The following is a 21,570-nucleotide window of genomic DNA, read 5'->3' on the forward strand; positions in this document are numbered from 1 at the left end:
TCCCTAGACTCTTAGGGAGGATGGGAGTCTGGGCCAGGGCACGATAAAGGAACTTGTGGATCTGAGGGCCATATAGCCATTGTCATACCACCTCTAAAGGCCACAACTCTGTCAATGCTATGAGGACTCCTGGGTTTAATACTCACATATTCTAACGCTGAGTTCTTAGAAGTCAGTTCTTTAAACTCCTTCATAAACATTTCCTTGACTTTTTCCATTTCATCAACTAGTTTCTCCTTTTCTTCTTCTTTCCATCTATCGAATAACTTCAGAAATTCTTCCTCTTTTGTTTTCTGCATTTCATATTCCTGAAATTGATTTAATACATGGCTTTAAAAGCTCTGACATGAGCAAGCCTGAAGAATTTTAAATAAATGGGCACAGCTTCACCTCACATGAGTCGGCGAGACTTGCAGATTTCACTTAGGCCTTTCTTTGGTTTGTTTTGTTGCAAAAAACACTGCGTATAAAGGCAGGTCTGTGCACAACGATTTTCCCAAACCAAAGGCAGCACATAGCATCCTTCTGTCCTTACATCTCTTAAAGTATAAACACAGAGGTCCAAAGTCTCAAAAATTCCTAGAGACTATACAATCTGCCGAGATTGAATCATGAAGAAACAGAAAATCCGAACAGACCAACAAGGAGGAGAGATTGAATCAGTAATCAAAAGAAACTCCCAACGAAGAAAAGTTCAGGACCTGATGGTTTCACTGGTGAACTCTACTGAATATTTAAAAGGAATGAACCCCAAACCTTCCCAACACATCACTGCTTCAGAATTCAGCATCATACCTTAGAGAGCCTGATTGCGTGGGCATGCTGTGCAGCCTCTAGCTGAGACTTGGTGAGCTGCAGCTGCTCCTTCAACATGTCGATCTCACTTTGGAGCTTGTCCGTCTGCGCCCTTGTCTTATACTCTGTTGTAACAGAAATATCGTTAAAATACCATCTCTTAGAAACGCATTGGAAAACTTATAGGGTACGGTGCTACTAATAAGACAAAGACAAAGGAAACTGCTTTTTCTTGGGATATTACTGCACGAGCCAACTTTACTCTTGACTATGTATTTTCAGCCCTTTGCATCATTGGGCACCGTTTATTTTTAAGTAGATTCTTTCAGCCACTGGGTTGAGGTTGGATTACCCTGCAGAGGCAGGGTGAGAGCCCATTCAGGGAGCAAAGGAATAATCCTGGGCTCTTCTCCAAGACGCCTGTCTCAATCAGAGAAAGGAAATCAACGGCTTCGACCGCAGGTACCGCAATATTGAAATCTCTACGGTCACCATCTTTCTGGCTCCCACGGAACTCTCCTGAACATGTCATCAGTGCTCAGACAAGCAGAGGCCGGCACTCAAAATGCAAACTTGGGCCACAACCCGTCCGTGGGGCAAAAATGAACTACTGAGAAGTTGTAAAAGGAAGCAACAAGTGAAGGGAAGAACACTTATGTTCATGTACTTACATGCAGATGTACACATGACTGAATGGATATACATGTGTCTGTGAGTGTAGACATGAAAGGTATGGAAACCAAAGTAGAAAGTCAGAATCTCAAAGATGACCTGAAGAAATAATACTCATTTCAGAGTCTGAAATACTCTCTGAAACGAGTATGAGATAGAATAAGATACTGAAACAGAAGAGAAAGAAGGTCAGTTTCACACTGAAGAATGATAGGTTAATTTAAAAAATATTTAATCTCCCCAGTTTCTTCAATACACTGTTAAACTGTATCCACGATTCATGGCTTATAAGTGGAATTTTATGCTATTCATATTGTTTATACAAAGCTCAGCTGTTTCCTAAATAAATCTATCAGAAATAGGCAGAAATGGAAACAAGCCCAAAAGGGAGGGAAAAGCAGGTACAGGTAGGTAGTGAGTAACAAGCTAGAAATATAAACGTCCAGCTACCAAAAACATTTAGATCTAATGAGCATTTCCATGGATTACTGTGGCAATCTGTAGAGTTGCTCTGATCTGCTCATGGAGAAATAGGCCTTGCATTCTTTGCTTCTGAGAACATTTAGATTAGTTGCAAACCTGGTTCCTTGCAAGCCACAGAGCCCCTCCCCTTTTCTGCTCCTTCAATTAGCCCCTCTAGGCACTGGTTAATTCACACTGGCACCCAAACACATCTTAGTATCTCCCACTGCAAATAAGACAATACTCTCCCCTTGGTCCCACTTTCCCTCCAGATACTGCCTCCTGTCCCTGCTTTCTCTCCCAGCAAACATTACTGAAATAAATGGCTGTAATCGACATGACCACTTCCTTGCCGGATCCTCAGCTCAGCTCACTCCAGTCCAGCTTTTGTCCCCAGCAGTTCGCTGAGGCCATGTCAAGGCCACCAACGGCCACTGGGAAAACAATGGTCACTTCTCGGTCTTCATCTTACTCTGTGCCTCAAGATCATTGGGGGTCACTACCTCCTTCTTGAAACCCTCATGCCTCTTGGTTTCCATGACAACACACTCTCCACTTCCCTCCTGCCTCCATCACTTCAACTTCTCACTGTCAGCTGCTCCTCCTGGGCTCCGAGTGTGGGACTGGCCCTGAGTTGTCTTCTCTTTTCAAGTGACCTCATCCAGCCCAGTTTTGCTAACGACTCCCAGGTTTTTATCTCCAGCCTGGGCCTCTACCTTGACCTCCAGCATCCTCATATGCACGGCGACTATATGTGTGACTTGAGTGTACCCACGGCCAACCCAGATTCCCTTTCCTTCTTCCTCCCTCAATGTGCTCCCCTCCTGGTCCTCCCCTCAGTAAACATGATAACCATTCACCCATTTGTACAGGACAGAAGCCCAGGATCATCTTTACTTCATCTCCAGCTCCTACGTGGAGTCACAGCTCTGTGTCCAGAATAAACCCTCTCCATCTCCACGTCTCCCACCTCCCGTCCTGGTCCGGCTGCCACCCTCTCTCCCCTGGGCTACCTGTTGCAGCCTCCTCATGCTTCAACCTGCTTCCACCTCCGTCCCTACTGTCTGTTCCCCGCCCACTACTAGACGGGTCGTGTAAAGGTACAAATTGGAGGGAATTCCATGGCCATCCCATGGTTAGGACTTGGTGCTTTCACTGGCAGTGCTTTGGATCCCTGGTCAGGGAACTAAGATCCCATAAGCTGAGTGGCTCAGCCAAAAAAATATAAAAATACCAGTCCAAATTACATCATATCCGTACCCCTCCAACTTAAAATCCTCCAGCGGCTTCTCATTATATCGGTTATATCACCCACATTCCTACCCAGGGCATTTGAGGCCCTACGTGACCTGGCCCCTTCCTAGCCCACCTCTGCTCACTCTGCTCCACCAAACTTTTATCTGTTCCCCAAACACACCGGCCTGCCCCGCCCCCCCAAACACAGCTGACAGTGAGAATTCCCTTTGCCTGAGATCTTCATTTCCTAGATTTCCTGCATGCCAGGACCCCCTCATCATTCTGGTTTCTGATCAAATATCACCTCCTTAATGAGGCCTTGGCTGACCACCAGGAGTCACTCTCAGTCCCATTCTCCTACTTTATTTTCTTCATTGCACTTGCCGCCACTTGAAAACATCACTCCTTTGTTTAGATGTAACTCCTCCATCCCCTCTATTAGGATGTAAGAGAGCCAGACAGGGTCTGCTTTGCTTATGGCTGCATCCTTGAGCCCTAATGCAGTGCATGGCATATCACAGGGGATCAATATTCACTTAACGAGTGTTCAAACAAGGACTATGACGCTTTCTTTTAAAAGGATTGAGAGATGCTTTGGGCCATGTCTCGCTGAAAAAAGAAAAAGCTACCAGAAATAGTACCTTTATTATAAGGCTAAAGAAAATAGCTCTTTGAAGCAGAGCTCACTACTTACCAAGATGCGAATCTTCAGGGTGGCGGCGCTGAATATGACTTTGTAGGAAAGCTTGGTTCATAAAGGCCTTGTCACAAAAATGGCACTGAAAAGGAGAGAGCAATGAATCCAAGTGTCTCTAACAAGTGCCCCTCCACCTAATTTGAATTAAAATCTGGGTACCTGGAGCACTCCCTCTTGGGGGCTTTTCCCCAAGAGATACCACCCTGGCAAGTGATGCTGAAACCATAACTAAAAAGACATTTACAACCAGGGTGTTCTTCCCAAACTGAACGCATGCCAGTGAAAACCATCTCTGTTAACAGAGCCCATCATGGTGGTTTCTGGAACCCCTGAGGATGCTCCTGTTATACAGGTGGTTCCCAGCCCAACAGCACCAACTTGTCCATGACACTCTACCTGTGCCAGCCTTCTTCCTGTCCCTCATGCTGCCCAGCTTCAGACACTCTGCATTGGCCAGTCCCTGCCTGAACTTTCCCCAGACTTTCCAATGAAAGTCTGGCTCCTTCCCAACATTCGAGATGTCGTTTATGGAACCTCTTCCATGCTGGGGCTGTGCTGCATGTCCTTAAGAAATCTTCCTGGATAAGCTCCCTGCCAGGCACTGTCTTGTTTGCATCATTGTCCATCTCACCACTTAATATTATCAGCTTTAGTTACTTCCTTTGCTTCTTATTTCCTGTCCAGTTCCTCTAGGATCTAGCATCTCAGCTTCCTGAGAGTATGAACTCTCTTCTCTTTATTCACAGGTTTATCCCCAGAGCCCAGCATTAACATTGATCACATGCTTAGGAATATTTGGCCTCCTAAGATGAACTCACTGAAAAAAACCAATCTTACTAATATCTCTATTCTCTATCTTTTAACATAATTTTTAAACCAAAAAAAAAAAAAATCAACTTGTTCATCTATATCCTTCCCCAGGACTATTCTTAGTAAATCCTGAATATTATGTATTTCATCTGCCAATATTTCAAAATCTATCTCCAAAAGGATTTTCTTTTAATACAATCATAATATTATCATCCCACCTTTTAAAATGTGTAAATTCCTTAATTATTGACAAATATCCAACCATTTATTTTTTCCCAATATTTCACACATTGGCTTAGAAAACATTTTTGCAGTTTTTAAAAAAAATAATTATTTATTTTTATTATTTATTTGACTGTACCAGGTCTTAGCTGTGGCATGTGGAATCTAGTTCCCTGACAAGGGACAGAACCTGGGCCCCCCGCACTGGGAGCACAGGGTCTTAGCCACTGGACCACCAGGGATATCCTTTGCACTTTGTTTTGAATCAGGACCCAAATAAAGTTATATCTTGCAATTAGTTGTTTTGTCTCTTAATTCTCTGTTAGTCTATAGGTTAAACCACCAGCTCTCTTTTCCTTATAACTTTCTTGATAAAGAAAATGAACATTTGTCCTGCTGAGTTTCTCTCAGTCTGGATTTTGCTGCTTCAATCCTACTGTGTTATTTACATGCTTTCCTTTTCAGGTTTTGCCTTACGCTTATTCATTATAATTATATCACAAAGGCATAGACCACAGGTAACCACAGCTCACTATGGAGAAGCCCCCGCAGATATCAACATCCACTTGTCAGATGCTATTTACTGAGCCTTCCTCATGCTGTTGGAGAAGGAAATGGCAACCCTCTCCAGTATTCTTGCCTGGAGAACAGACAGAGGAGACTGGAGGGCTACAGTCCATGGGGTCGCAAGAGTCAGACACAACTTAGCGACTAAACCACCTAAACCGACCACCTCATGCTATACATGCATTATCTCCTGGGATTCTGCTACTAAGGCTCTTGTTTTCCAGATGAGGAAACTAAGGTTTAGAAGTTAAATGACTTGTGCAGAGGAATAGCTGGGATTCAAACCCAAGTAGAATAACTCTGGAGTTGTCACCCTAAATGCTCTCACAGCTCAAGAACTCCACAAAGAGACAATGGCAAGTCACTTAATAGAGGGCAGAGTATACCTACACTAAATACACTAAGAAGGAAAAGGTGGTGTGGTCTTTCCTGCCTCTTCTTGGCCACCCCCTGGGCACACCATACAGCTACCACTACCACTCAGAGAGTCTGTTGAGTGGTCAAGAGTTGGCAGGTTCCACTCATTTGATAAAAGTGTGCCATTAGTTTATTATCTTCATATGTCATTAACATTTTAAAGTCTTCATCTAACAGCTATTTCTATGATAACCAAAAGAATGAAAAAATGTTTATAAACATAAAAATTTTATGTTACAGGTTTTAATGTTTCACTGCTTAACATCAAAACCAGTTGCACTGTCTTCAAAGGTTTTAAACAGAACCCATTCTATCCATTTTACAATAATATGTTTCTAGAGAACCATCTCAACACTATTTATCAATATTTAGTTTTTAAATAGCATTTATGAAACAAATAGGCAATTATCGATATCCGGGATCATTGATGATTTCACCTAGGGGTTGTGTACCCAAGGCTAAACATTAAACCTTTCTAACAGGATTCTTTCCTGACTGTTCACCTAGTGTAAGCACACTTCTCCCAAGGCGCCTATTGGGATGGTCCTGAGTACAATTAATCACACTGCTTTCTGCACCTACACCCACTTCTCTACACTCTCTCCTGCTTTGGCTCCACCATTCCCTAAACCCACTAAGGCCTGTTCAGTCCTATTTAGCCAAAATGACTGGGTGTGAAATCAGTCTAGTCAGTCTATTGCTTACTTTGATATCTTCAAGGATTCTTCCTTTCTCCACCTAATTCATAAAAGATACATACACTGACTTCATTACACTCAGAAATGACAATATTTATCTTGGGTTCAAGAACAAACAGTTGGAGATTAAGAACAAAAAGACAAGAATTTAAAAATTTTTAAACAGTGCTGTTATACTAGCAAGTATTCTTCTTCTTAGAAAATATATACATTGAAATATTTAGGACTCTGCAACTCACTGCCAGATGGCTTAACAGTAATAGCATGATACAGAGACAGAGGAAATAAAGCCAATGTCGCAAATGCCAATAATTGGTGGATTTAGTTGAAGGGTATAAGAAGTCATAGCACTGTTCTTGCAATCTTCCTGTAAATTTTAAAACATTTCAAAATTTAAAAATGAGTGGGGGGGAGGGGGAATCCACAAGATGCAAGCATTCCATATCATCTGGGGCCCAACCTCAACAGCAATTTGCACCTGGTTTATTTTTCATTATACCTGTTAGGAGGAGGAAACAGCTTCTTGAACCACCAGCTTTTAGATAATTCAATAAAGCACTGCAGACAAGGCTGCTTGTTAAATTATTAACCCGTGTTAGTCTACACAAGGTAATGAGCCATGTCATCTGTTAGTTAAAAGTACGCTTTCGCTTAAAGAGTACTTTCTCCTGATTTAAACAAATCTTAAACAAAAAAAGGGCAGGGCTATAGGAAAGGACTCTCAATATCCCAACCAGTAGGCACTGAGGGTTTTAAGGGCCAATCGCGAGGCAGCGTCCCACCTGGTAATAGCTGGCTTTGGCCTCGATCATCAGCTGCTGGGTGGAGATCAACTTCTTCCTGCGTTTACACTCTTCCTTGAGCAGCTTGATCTCGCCGGCCTGCTTGGTGAGGAGCTTCTTGCTGTGCTCGCCTTCGGCCAGGCTCCGGCGCAGCCGCTCCTCCAGGCCGTGCAGCTGCGAGGTGAGGAACTCCTGCGAGTGCAGCAGGTACTCGATGGTGAGCTGCGCCAGGCGGATGAGCTTCAGCAGCACCGGGTCCACGCCCGACTGGCAGTGAGGGCACTTCTCATCCTCCAGCTTGCAGAAGGTGATGTTCATGATGTTCTCCTGCAGCGTGAGCACGTCCACGGCGCCCGCCACCTTGTCCACGTCGATGGCGCTCAGCCGCCGCCAGTCCACGCTCTCCAGGCGCGGGCGGAACTGGAAGAAGGGCAGGGGGCCCGACGCCGCGCTGGGGGGACCACAGGCCATGGCGGCCCCGCCCGCCGCGGCCGCTGCGGAGGCGTCGGGTTCCTCCAGGCCGCCGGCGGAGGCGAGCGGGTAGTAGACGTGCTTCTGAAAGGGCTGCGGGAAGGAGACAGAAGCGCGGGGAGGCGGAGGGAGCTGGGGGTCCCGCCGCTCCGCCATCGTTTCCCCCACCCCGCCCCGCCGCATCGGCAGGCGGGCATCCCCGGGTTCCCGGCTCCTTACCATGCTTGGAAGCAAATCCGCCGCCTCCGCTGGCATCGGGGGAGGGGGCAGTCCCGTCTTCCCGGCCCGGGCCGCCGCCGCCCCACCCCTCGGGAGCGGGAGAAGGCTGGGTCCCGGCGGCGGCGGCCTAAGGTCTGGGCGTCCAGGCCGTTGCTATGGCAGCGCCCCGGGCGGGCACCTGGAGCGAAGTGCGAGGCGGCCAGCGCGCGGTCAGCGGGCGCCCAGAGTCCTGCGGGACCAGAGGAGAAGTCGTCGTGGGCCCCAGAGGACAGCGGACCACCCTTCCAGGGGACACACTTCCCGGTTCCCCAGATGCCACCCTCCAAGTCCCTAAGGCTTGGGGAACCACATCCTAGCCGCCAGCCTCTGACCCTCGCCTTAGGTTTTGGGATGAGAAATAGCCATTCATCCTCATCTTTCACACGCAGCTCAGAAAAACGTTAAGCCACAAATCTTTGCAAAAATCAATGGGATGGAGGGGGGCTGGCTGCCAGAGGGCATGAAGACACTTTGGGGGTATAATAAAAAATGTTCTTTATTCTGATTGGGCTGTTGATTACCCAGGGATATATATACATTTGTCAAAACTCATTGAGTGGTACACTGAAAATTAAGGGTCCATTTTGTATAGTATACTTATAGTTGTTTTAAGAATTAAATTTGTAGTGTAGTCAATTATATTTGATGGAGCATGTGAGTGTGTTAGTCCTTTAGTCTCCTGCCTGACTCTTTGCAATTCCATGGGCTGTAGCCTGCCAGGATCCCCTGTCCATGGGATTCTCCAGGGAAGACTGGAGTGAGTTGCTATTCCCTTCTCCAAGAGATCTTCCTGACCCAGGGGTCAAACCCGGGTCTCCTGCATTGCAGGCAGATTCTTTACCATCTGAGCCACCAGGAAAGCTCTTACAAACCAGAGAACTTCCCAGAATGTGTAATACTTTACTTGTCTTTTCAAAAGGATACATTTTCAAAACATGAAGATGTAAACAATTATATGGAGGGGAAACTTTAAAGGGCCCTGGTATTTACCTTACAAACTTGTGTGGCAGCTGCATTCTGTTTTCTGGAGGGGCTAAAATATTTCTAGCAGCAACCTGTAGACCTCAGGCCTCTCATTCTCCAGGTCTTCTGGGGGCTGCCTGTGGCTACCACAGAGATGCATGAACTGAGGAAAAGCCAACCATCCCTCAGTCCACCAGGGAGTCCCTGTTTGGACCAACCATCAGGAAAATTTCTGTCTTTCCTAACAGCCAAAGAAGAGAAGAAAGGAAAATACAGTTGAGAGTAACTGGAAGCAACGTTGTAATATCAACCATATCCGGCCCTTTCCAAACACTGAGAACTACAAATAAGTCCACATGAAAGCATCCAAAAATTTAAGCATACACTTCATAAGACTTCACAGAAACCATACATCCCAATAATTTTGAATGGGATTTTTTGGGGGGAAAAGAGCTATTACCGATTCACTGCAGCCAGCATACAAATCTTACAGATCTAGCTTCAGGGTCTGATTCTTCCACTTGCAGACCCAGAACAAGTTATATCAGCCCTAGGCCTCAGTTTCCCAGTCTGCTTGAAAGGCGTCAGGACACCAACCTGGAAGGTCTGGGTACCATGGACTCCATCCACTGGGCTGCAGGATCAGCGGGAACAAGGGCGGTGGTCTCTTTTGCTCACCGTTATATCCCCAGCACCTAGTCAGGCAGAGAAAAGGTGTTAAGAATTTGCCAAAAGGACACATGGATAAAGGATGATCCGAATGAATTAGGCGCTTCTTTATGTAAAACGTCAGCTCCCGGCCCCTGTCCCTCGTATTTCCTGTGCCTCTGGCCTGTTAGGGGAATTCACCCGGGCTCTGGGCCTGGCGTGCTGCGATTCATGGGGTGGCAAAGAGTCAGACACGACTGAGCGACTGATCTGATCTGATCTGGGTTCAAGCCCTTGGAAATGAAGGTGGGGGTCTCTCTGCGCGCTCCCACTGCATTCGGGGGAGGAGGTGCGCGGGACCCCGAGGCGCTCATCTCCGCTCCCCGCCACCAGCCTGGCCCCGAGCGCCGCGTGGTTGGCCACCCTGGCCCCTAGGCTGAATCTGAGTCGCAAGATGGCCGGAGCAGGAAAGAAGGGGGCCCGCTTTCCCATTCCCTCTGGCCCCCAAGCCTCAGCGGGGCCGCCAGCCGGGTGCAGCCTCTCCCGCCCCGGGCGCACCGCTGGGCCGACCCGCCGAACCCACAAAGACAAAGGCCCGGGAACGCGGGCTCCAGTGGGGCCTCGGCGCCGCCCCTTGAAGGCAAGACAAACGGGGAGTGAGGATTGCGGCAGGCAGGCCCTCGGGGTCTGTTGCCTTGGCTCGCTTCGGCGAAAAAGACGGAGGAGGCCATGGCTTCGCGGGCACCGAGATGCTCCGGCCTCCCCTGCACGCCTGGCGCATCCCGGACTCACCCCAGCCGCGCGCTCCTGGGCGGGCGCCGGGCGCTGCAGGCGGACGGGGGCAAGGCTGGGGACGCAGATTCTAGGGGTGCTGCTGGCGCAGGCGGGCCCGTGGAGGCCGAGGAGCAGCCAAGCGGGAAGCGGTGGGCCGGCTCCTTCTTCCAGGGCGCAGGGTGAGTCCTGTGTGTTCAGGGCAAGTTGTGGCGAGGCGAGCCGCCTGGCGCCGCTCCGAGCCCTCCCAGATTCCCGGGCACGGGCGCCTCCGGATCCCCCACCCCCCTCCCGCCCCCTCCCCTCCGCGATCTCCCTCCAGCTTCTTCTCTCGGCCTCCAGGCTCCTCTGGCAGCTGGGCGGGACCGTGCGAGTCTAGACCGCAGAGCTAAAATGCGCTGGGCCAATCCCGCTGTTGGTGCAGACACGTGGTACCTAGGCGCGCTCTGTTGCTGGCGGGGGATGCTAGCCCCTGGAAGGTTTTTCAAAGAGAGACCAGATTCACTCCTACCCTGTGGTTAGCCTAAAGCCTCAGCTAGCTAATTTCCCATAGAGGTAGGAGCTTTATGTGAATTCCTTCTAAGAAGAGATACGTTTTAATCTCAGTAGTCTGCAGATGCAAGAGACCTTAAAGAGTCTAGCTAATACAACCTTGGGAAAACCGGATTAAAGACGATGTGGCAAAGCACACAGTAATTTAAGATTTCTGTGCCTTGGCACGTGATTTCCCTTCTCTTTTGGTTATGCCCATTTTAGGGCGAAAAGCACGGATCTCTGTTGACAGGAAGCTTGTCAGTGGGGTAGAGGGGATGGATGTCCTGGGTCAAGAGCAAGGTGACTATCTTTGAAGCTAAAAATGGAACACGGTCTCTAACAATGGGACAAAATTCCATATTTTTAAATAATGAATAACCCTTAACAACCTTGAGGTTGACCCGGGTTGAGAAATCTTAGTGCATCTTTTGCAAAATCTTAGTGCCTGTTGAAGCAAAATTGTTCTTCAGTTAGAAAGGAGTAACTACAGAATTTTTGTTGGATGTTATTCATTGGAAAAGACGCTGATGTTGGGAGAGATTGGGGGCAGGAGGAGAAGGGGACGACAGACGATGAGATGGCTGGATGCTATCACTGACTCAATAGACTTGAGTTTGAGTGAATCCCGAGAGTTGGTGATGGACAGGGAGGCCTGGTGTGCTGCAATTCATGGGGTCGCAAAGAGTCGGACACGACCGAGTGACTGAACTGATGTTACTGTAAAAGGCCTTTCCTTGTGTTTCTCCTTGATGGAATTTGCTTTATAGACTATTTAGCATGAGGCTTCAAACATAGTAATAGCTCAGTATGTATTTATGTTGAATTCCTTCCTTGTTTTAATTTTTACTTAAAGTCATAAGGTCTTGGGCTTCCCAGGTGGCTCAGTGGGTAAAGAATCCACCTGCAATACAGAAGAGATGGGCTCTATCCTAGGGTCAGGAAGACCCTCTGAAGACGGGCATGGCTACCCATTCCAGTATTCTTGCCTGGAGAAACCCATGGACAGAGGAGCATGGTGGGCTATAGTCCATGGGGGCACAGAGGTTGGACAGGAAGCGAAAGGACGCGCGCGGGACAGCCTTAGCGGTTTTTGTTTTTTTAATTTGTTCAATTTCAATTCAATGCTTAAATTTGAAAGATCCACAATCCCATAAAAATATTCCAAAGTAGTATGAGTAAAGATTTCTAGATAGAAATTTCAGGCAATGTGAAGGAGACATGGCCAGTTCAGTTCAGTCGCTCAGTCGTGTCTGACTCTTTGCAACCCCATGAATTGCAGCATGCCAGGCCTCCCTGTCCATCACCAACTCCCAGAGTTCACTCAGACTCACGTCCATCGAGTCAGTGATGCCATCCAGCCATCTCATCCTCTGTCGTCCCCTTTTCCTCCTGTCCCCAATCCCTCCCAGCATCAGAGTCTTTTCCAATGAGTCAACTTTTTGCATGAGGTGGCCAAAGTACTGGAGTTTCAGCTCCAGCATCATTCCTTCCAAAGAAATCCCAGGACCCATCTCCTTTAGAATGGACTGGTTGGATCTCCTTGCAGTCCAAGGGACTCTCAAGAGTCTTCTCCAAAACCACAGTTCAAAAGCATCAATTCTTCAGCGCTCAGCTTTCTTCACAGGCCAACTCTCACATCCATACATGACCACTGGAAAAACCATAGCCTTGACTAGATGGACCTTTGTTGGCAAAGTAATGTCTCTACTTTTCAATATGCTATCTAGGCTGGTCATAACTTTGCTTGGCCACTGCTTTGCCAAGTCTGTATTTTGTAGCACTTCGTGGGGGGTTGGGGGAGTTGTGTTGTGCACGCGCATAGGATGATAACTTCATCAACATGATTTGATGATGCACCTTTTGCGTTATGGGTATTCCCACTCGCAACTCTGAGTATATTATGGCACATATGCAGAATTGGAAGAAGTAAGATGAACCAATGACACACCCAGATTTCTCACAACACAGCCCCGTGTCATGACAGGGGCAAACATGATTTTCCGTCTGGGAAATTTGTGGTCTTAAAGGCTAGCAGCTTAGCTCCAGGTAGAACCCTCTGCCAACTCAGGCTGACCTGCCACATAAAGGAAAGTCAATTGGATTGGGGGCTTGAAGGTAAAGAATATTGTTTTGTTAGTTGCTGTGAGATTCTTTGCAATCCCATGGACTGTAGCCCGCCCAGCTCCTCTGTCCATGGAATTCTGCAGGCAAGAATACTGGAGTGGGTTGCCAAGCTCTCCTTCATGGGATCTTCCCAATTCAGGGATCAAACCTCTGCCTCCTGTGCCTCCTGCCTTCGAGATGGATTCTTTACAGCTGAGCCACTGGGGAAGCCCTGCAAACTCTCTAGGGCAACCATTAACAAATTTAAAAGAGTAGTATGATTAATATGCTAAGAGAGGAGATAAATGGAATGATATAAACTGCTCCATTAGAAACAGAAAAGGCAGGAAAAGGGGGCAAAAAGAAAGAATAAGCGGAATGAACTTCCATGTTTCTATGCATGGAAACATTTGCAAACATGGAAGATATTAACCCAATGATATTAATAATCATTTTATATGTGAATAGTCTAAATTAAACAATTAAAAAACAGAGCCTTCTCAAAGTGGATGAAAAAAACAAAACAAAGACCCAACAGTCTGTTATCTATAAGAAAAGTCACTGCAAATATAAAACTTAATATAGTGTGAAAGTAAAGGGATGGAAAAAGATACATCATAATTCAAAAGAAATCTAGAACAGCTGAATTAGTTTCAGATGAAGGAGACCTCAGAACAAGAAAAATGTTCAGGGATTAAGAGGAATATTGTATAATGTTGAAGGGGGTCAATGTTCCAAGAAGACATAATACTAAACAGGTATGTATGTACTTGTATGTACGTAAGAACAGAATTTATTTTCATTTATGAAAATAAATGAGGTAAAACATAACTGCAAAGAGAAATAGACAAATCTACAATTACACTTGGAGATTTCAACATCCCTCTTTAACAATAAATAGATCACCTAGGACAAATTGACCGGAATAGTATTATCAATCAACCTGATCTGATTGGCAATTATAAAATACTGCATTCAAGCTGGTTTTAGAAAAGGCAGAGGAACCAGAGATCAAATTGCCAATATCCACTGGATCATGGAAAAAGCAAGAGGGTTCCAGAAAAAAACATCTATTTCTGCTTTATTGACTATGCCAAAGCCTTTGACTGTGTGGATCACAATAAACTGTGGAAAATTCTGAAAGAAATGGGAATACCAGACCACCTGACCTGCCTCTTGAGAAACCTGTATACAGGTCAGGAAGCAACAGTTAGAACTGGACATGGAACAACAGACTGGTTCCAAATAGGAAAAGGAGTACGTCAAGGCTGTATATTGTCACCCTGCTTATTTAACTTATATGCAGAGTACATCATGAGAAACGCTGGACTGGAGGAAGCACAAGCTGGAATCAAGACTGCCGGGAGAAATATCAATAACCTCAGATATGCAGATGACACCACCCTTATGGCAGAAAGTGAAGAACTAAAGAGCCTCTTGATGAAAGTGAAAGAGGAGAGTGAAAAAGTTGGCTTAAAGCTCAACATTCAGAAAACTAAGATCATGGCATCCTGTCATATCACTTCATGGCAAACAGATAAGGAAACAGTGGACACAGTGGCTGACTTTATTTTTGGGGGCTCCAAAATCACTGCAGATGGTGATTGCAGCCATGAAATTAAAAGACACTTGCTCCTTGGAAGGAAAGTTATGACCAACCTAGATAGCATATTCAAAAGCAGAGATATTACTTTGCCAACAAAGGTCCATCTAGTCAAGGCTATGGTTTTTCCAGTGGTCAGGTATGGATGTGAGAGTTGGACTATAAAGAAAGCTGAGTGCGGAAGAATTGATGCTTTTGAACTGTGGTGTTGGAGAAGGCTCTTGAGAGTCCCTTGGACTGCAAGGAGATCCAACCAGTCCATTCTAAAGGAGTTCAGTCCTGGGTGTTCATTGGAAGGACTGATGTTGAAGCTGAAACTCCAGTACTTTGGCCACCTGATGCAAAGAGCCGACTCATCTGAAAAGACCTTATTCTGGGAAAGATTGAGGGCAGGAGGAGAAGGGAACGACAGAGGATGAGATGGTTAGATGGCATCACCAACTCAATGGACTTGGGTTTGGGTGTACTCCGGGAGTTGGTGATGGACAGGGAGGCCTGGCATGCTGTGGTTCATGGGGTCACAAAGAGTTGGACATGACTGAGCGACTGAACTGAACTGAAAAACATGAGAATGCACGTTCTTCTCAAACTTGCATGAAACGTTAAAAAAGATATATTGCATTCTGGGCTATCAAACACACCTTAGCAAACATGAGAGAATAGAAATCATGTGACATATGTCCTCAGACCTCAATAGAATTAAACTAGAAATCAGTAGCAGAAAGATAGCTGGAAAATTCCCCAATATTTGGCGATTAACCAACTTTTCTAGGTAATATATGGGTCAGAGAAGAAATCTCAAGAGAAATTTAAAAGCATTTGGAACTAAATAGAAACACAACTTTTTTAAATGTGTGAGATGCAGTGAAAATGGAGCTTAGAGGGAAATTTGCTCATTAGAATTGAGTCCCTAGGTTTGACCTACACCCAAGAGGAGAGGAATCATGTTTGCCTTTTGAAGGAAGGAAGCATCAAAGATTTTGAGGCCATATTTTGAAACCACGTTGCAACCAGTACCATCATCTCTCTTTCTTTGTTCCCGGGTGGCTTAAGTAGAGAAAATGATTTTGTGGCAGTCTCAACTTAACAGTTCAATGGAACCATTTATGTGTTGCCTTAAACTGACTTGGACCTGGAAGATGAGTTAAAAACAAAACCCAAACCTAACTTTCATGGAAGGTGTGGCTCAGTCCTGGTGTTTTGAGTGGGATGGGAAGGGTCCTACAAATCAGATAAGAACTTGTATTTAAATGTCATACTTTGGATCCCCTGATGAATTTAATCACAACCAGGGCTTCCCCAGTGGCTCAGTGGTAAAGAATCTGCCTGCAGTGCGGGAGACCTGGGTTTGATCCCTGGGTTGGGAAGATCCCCTGGAGAAGGGAAAGGCTGCCCACTCAAGTATTCTGGCCTGGAAAATTCCATGGACTGTATAGTCCATGGGGTCACAAAGAGTTGGACACAACTGAGCGACTTTCACTTTCACTTTCACTTGAATGATTCACTTGAATTAATCATTCACTTGAATGATTTCACTTGAAGACAGAAGTGAGACAGAAGCGATTTTCCTGCTATAATTTTTGCTGGCAAGCAAAGTCATACGCCTCAGGGTGTCCAGGGTGTCAGTGGGTAAAGGGAGCAGCAGAATTCTATGTCTAGTCAAAACTTTCGTCATGTCAAGTGGCTGTTGAGACAGTAGTGACTGCACTGGGTTTTTTCAATCAGAGGATTAAACTCCCAAACCTAAAAGTCCCAATGCTACTGTTCCCCACCCCAAACTGCTCTATCCCTTTCTATGATTTTGCAAGTATCTAATTAGGTGCAAATATCCTGAGATGCAGGTTCGATCCCTGGATTAGGAAGATCTCCTGGAGTAGGAAATGGCAACCCACTCCAGTATTTCTTGCCTGAAAAGTGCTATGGACAGAGTAGCTGGTAGGCTACAGTCCATGGGGTCTCAAAGAGGCAGGCACGACCGAGCCTGCATCCATGCACACACCTTGCTGCTTTAACTACCTAGAGTGGCTTCTACTTCCTACACTAAAGCCATACTGATGCTGTTTTTATTACTAAAAGTTTATATCAAAGATGTGGTGAAGAGGTGCCTGGAAGGCGATGGCACCCCACTCCAGTACTCTTGCCTGGAAAACCCCACGGACGGAGGAGCCTGGTAGGCTGCAGTCCATGGGGTCGTGAAGAGTCGAATACAACTGAGTGACTTCACTTTCACTTTTCATCTCCTGCATTGGAGAAGGAAACGGCACCCACTCCAGTGTTCTTGCCTGGAGAATCCCGGGGACCGGGGAGCCTGGTGGGCTGCCGTCTATGGGGTCGCACAGAGTCGGACATGACTGAAGCGGCTTAGCAGCAGCAGCAGCAGCAGCATCCAATCCTTTATTCCCTTTTCCTGAAATCTTTGAATTCATTCCTTGTTAAAGGGTCTCTGACTTTGAAGATTTAATTGATCGTGGGACAAAGTTCAGTGCACATCTGCTTTGAAGTCTTTCTCCCAACTTTTCATACGATGAATACACAACCTCTGGGAAGGGCCATATCTACCAATACATTCAGCCCCATCCAAATTAGCAACAGTGCTTCTTGATCTAGAAACCTCAAAATCTATTCCCATAAACATTCTCCCAATTTGGGGAGGGGGGTATAAATTAGCAAATTCCTACACCATCTAGATTTCTAAATCTTCCATACCAATGTTCTTTCAGATTGTCTCACCCACTCCCCACCCCACCCCCTGGTGATGCTAAATTGGTATTCTGTTGCCATAGCAACAGTGTGGCTTGGCTCCTGAGAGGAAAATGATCTGTTCTCACCTGCAAAGGTAGCAAAGCTTTCTCTGCCAAAGAAAGCTGCTGCTGCTGCTGCTAAGTCACTTCAGTCGTGTCCGACTCTGTGTGACCCCATAGACGGCAGCCCACTAGGCTCCTCTGTCCCTGGGATTCTCCAAGCAAGAACACTGGAGTGGGTTGCCATTTCCTTCTCCAGTACATGAAAGTGAAAAGTGAAAGTGAAGTCACTCAGTCATGTCCGACTCTTAGCAGAGGGAGGAGTTATTTCTGGATGGCTGAGGACTTCAGCTCTTCTCAAACTTTCAGATGCTCTCAAACTTTCATCAGCATTTCCTGAAAGACTTGCTAAAACACAAATAGCTGTACCTACCAGTAGAGTTTCACATTTAGTAGATCAGGGCTGGAGCTAGAAATTTTGCCTCCATAACAAGTTCCCAGGTGATGCCATTGGTCTAGGGACCCCACTTTGAAAACCACCACTGCATTCAGTTTTACAAATCCTCTTAAATGTCACTCTTTCCACTTGTCAGGATCCACTGTCTTCTCATCAGTTCTCCAACCTTCATAGAATGAATGTGAACCTAACTCACAAAACCCATTTCGGGGGTAGGTTTTGTATGTTTGCTATCTTACAGCTTTAGGTGAAAATTGATTTTTTTCATCCAAATCATAGAAAGACCTGGAATATTGCCAATGTGAAATGTTGAGATTTGATCCTTTTCTCTTAAGTTATACATAAGATGAAGAAAGGTCAGTATGCCTAGTTGTCCAGCATTCTTCCTTTTAAAGTTGATCACTACTTAGCCCCAACCTTAGTGGACAAACTGTTTCGGTGAATGTTAATCGGAGTCTCAGATTCTTTTTACCTCATTTTAGTCAAATAATTCCAGACGTCCCACATTTCCCCAAGAGTGCCTGTTCTCAGGCACCAATTTCCATATTAGTTAAATTTCTTTGCTCATCGGCAACAGAAAACGATTCTGTTAACTGACAGCAATGATGGGCCTGTGAAGCGTGGATACAAACTGGGGACTCTGCATAAAGCATTCATGAAGATATTTTGTACTAGCTATGCAACTTTTTAAAGAATAGGATATATGTTTATCTCATTTAAAGAAAGTCTAAGGACTTCCCTGGTGGTCCAGTGGCTAAGACTTCACGTTCCCAAAGCAGAGGGGCACAGGTGCAATCTCTGGTCAGGGCACTAGATCCCATATGCCTCAACTAAGACTTTGCACACCATAACAAAGAAATTGTGCATGCTGAAACTAAAGAGCATGTGTGCTGCAACAAGACCAGGCACAGTCAAATCAATCAATTAATTAAAATATTAAAAAATAAGTCCAGAGAGAAGCAATTCGACGACGGGTGGCTCCACAAAGTTACTAGGCACTCAAGCTTCTTCCAGCTCAGCCCTGGTGTGTGGAAGATGGGTGCTGCAGTTTCCACACTCAGGTCTCATTCAGTTCAGTTCAGTTCAGTTCAGTCGCTCAGTCGTGTCTGACTCTTTGCGACCCCGTGAATCGCAGCATGCCAGGCCTCCCTGTCCATCACCAACTCCCGGAGTTCACTCAGACTCACGTCCATCGAGTCAGTGATGCCATCCACCCATCTCATCCTCTGTCGTCCCCTTCTCCTCCTGCCCCCAATCCCTCCCAGCATCAGAGTCTTTTCCAATGAGTCAACTCTTCGCATGAAGTGGCCAAAGTACTGGAGTTTCAGCTTTAGCATCATTTCTTCCATAGAAATCCCAGGGCTGATCTGCTTCAGAATGGACTGGTTGGATCTCCTTGCAGTCTAAGGGACTCTCAGGTCTCATTAAATGAATTTAAAATAATACCTGAAAAACTATGATCACAAGTGCAGCCTCCATGAGTATTTTTCCTGGAACCAATATAATGATACATGAAACAATAAAAAAAACTTCAAAAATGACTAGTAGGAGCAATATTCTGGTGTTCTTGCATATCCAAAACTGCTGATCTGTTGGCTTTATTCTTAAATAAGTTTTGCTAATTGCCCATAGCACTGTGTGTTTGGAAATGACTGACCCATTATAAATGTTTATTAAAGTAATAATTGGCAGAAAAAGAACTCATGTGAAAGACAGGTAAAATATGCAATGGTACACTCATTTCAGAGTTCCCAAGGGAGAAAAGGAAAATAAGGCAAAAGAAGAAATGTATCAACATGTAAGAAAAATTTCCAAGAATAAATTAGAAATTTTTGGACCAACCCCACGTCCAAGGAGCTGTGGCTGCGCCGGCACAGGAGGGCCTAGAGGAGCTATCCCACGTTGAAGGTCAGGAAGGGCAGCAGTGAGGAGATACCCCTCGTCCAAGGTAAGGAGCAATGGCTGCGCTTTGCAGGAGCAGCCGTGAAGAGATACCCCACACCCAAGGTAAGAGAAACCCAAGTAAGACAGTAGGTGTTGCAAGAGGGCATCACAGGGCAAACACACTGAAACCATACTCACAGAAAACTAGTCAATCTAATCACACTAGGACCACAGCCTTGTCTAACTCAATGAAACTAAGCCATGCCCGTGGGGCAACCCAAGGTGGGCGGGTCATGGTGGAGAGATTTGACAGAATGTGGTCCACTGGAGAAGGGAATGGCAAACCACTTCAGTATTCTTGCCTTGAGAACCCCATGAACAGTATGAAAAGGCAAAATGATAGGATACTGAAAGAGAAACTCCCCAGGTCAGTAGGTGACCAATATGCTACTGGAGATCAGTGGAGAAATATCTCCAGAAAGAATAAAGGGATGGAGCCAAACCAAAAACAATACCCAGCTGTGGATGTGACTGGTGATAGAAGCAAGGTCCGATGCTGTAAAGAGCAATATTGCATAGGATCCTGGAATGTCAGGTCCATGAATCAAGGCAAATTGGAAGTGGTCAAACAAGAGATGGCAAGAGTGAACGTCGACATTCTAGGAATCAGCGAACTGAAATGGACTGGAATGGATGAATTTAACTCAGATGACCATTATATCTACTGTTGCAGGCAGGAATCCCTCAGAAGAAATGGACTGGCCATCATGGTCAACAAAAGAGTCCGAAATGCAGTACTTGGATGCAATCTCAAAAATGACAGAATGATCTCTGTTCGTTTCCAAGGCAAGCCATTCAATATCACAGTAATCCAAGTCTATGCCCCAACCAGTAACGCTGAAGAAGCTGAAGTTGAACGGTTCTATGAAGACCTACAAGACCTTTTAGAACTAACACCCAAAAAAGATGTCCTTTTCATTATAGGGGACTGGAATGCAAAAGTAGGAAGTCAAGAAACACCAGGAGTAACAGGCAAATTTGGCCTTGGAATACAGAATGAAGCAGGGCAAAGACTAATAGAGTTTTGCCAAGAAAATGCACTGGTCATAACAAACACCCTCTTCCAACAACACAAGAGAAGACTCTATACATGGACATCACCAGATGGTCAACACCAAAATCAGATTGATTATATTCTTTGCAGCCAAAGATGGAGAAGCTCTCTACAGTCAGCAAAAACAAGACCAGGAGCTGACTGTGGCTCAGACCATGAACTCCTTATTGTCAAATTCAGACTTAAATTGAAGAAAGGAGGGAAAACCACTAGACCATTCAGGTATGACCTAAATCAAATCCCTTATGATTATACAGTGGAAGTGAGAAATAGATGTAAGGGCCTAGATCTGATAGATGGAGTGCCTGATGATCTATGGAATGAGGTTCGTGACATGTACAGGAGACAGGGATCAAGAGCATTCCCATGGAAAAGAAATGCAAGAAAGCAAAATGGCTGTCTGGGGAGGCCTTACAAATAGCTGTGAAAAGAAGAGAAGTGAAAAGCAAAGGAGAAAAGGAAAGATATAAACATCTGAATGCAGAGTTCCAAAAAATAGCAAGAAGAGATAAGAAAGCCTTCTTCAGCTATCAGTGCAAAGAAATAGAGGAAAACAATAGAATGGGAAAGACTAGGGATCTCTTCAAGAAAATCAGAGATACCAAAGGAACATTTCATGCAAAGATGAGCTCGATAAACGACAGAGATGGTATGGACCTAACAGA

At 45.6% G+C, this 21,570-nt stretch overlaps 1 protein-coding gene across 5 annotated transcripts in view; it reads right to left on the reverse strand.

Moving 5' to 3' along the window:
• Positions 1–10,819, reverse strand: part of DZIP1 (DAZ interacting zinc finger protein 1) — a 51,478-nt gene extending 40,659 nt beyond the window's left edge. For 2 of the 5 annotated variants that reach the window (NM_001435032.1, NM_001110066.3), the window contains exons 1-8: positions 10,491–10,819; positions 9,648–9,745; positions 9,078–9,291; positions 8,049–8,277; positions 7,359–7,922; positions 3,860–3,944; positions 796–920; positions 147–308 (exon numbers count right to left, since the gene is read on the reverse strand). In NM_001435032.1, coding sequence (NP_001421961.1) covers positions 147–308; positions 796–920; positions 3,860–3,944; positions 7,359–7,922; positions 8,049–8,084 — 972 coding nt within the window. In that variant the 5' untranslated portion in view covers positions 8,085–8,277; positions 9,078–9,291; positions 9,648–9,745; positions 10,491–10,819. The remainder of the gene's footprint in view (positions 1–146; positions 309–795; positions 921–3,859; positions 3,945–7,358; positions 7,923–8,048; positions 8,278–9,077; positions 9,292–9,647; positions 9,746–10,490) is intronic. The other 3 variants (XM_059891987.1, NM_001435033.1, XM_059891986.1) reach the window with 3 other exon arrangements.
• Between the last annotated feature and the right edge of the window lie 10,751 nt (positions 10,820–21,570).

Source organism: Bos taurus, chromosome 12 (genome assembly GCF_002263795.3).
Source record: "Bos taurus isolate L1 Dominette 01449 registration number 42190680 breed Hereford chromosome 12, ARS-UCD2.0, whole genome shotgun sequence".
Lineage (NCBI taxonomy): Eukaryota > Metazoa > Chordata > Mammalia > Artiodactyla > Bovidae > Bos > Bos taurus.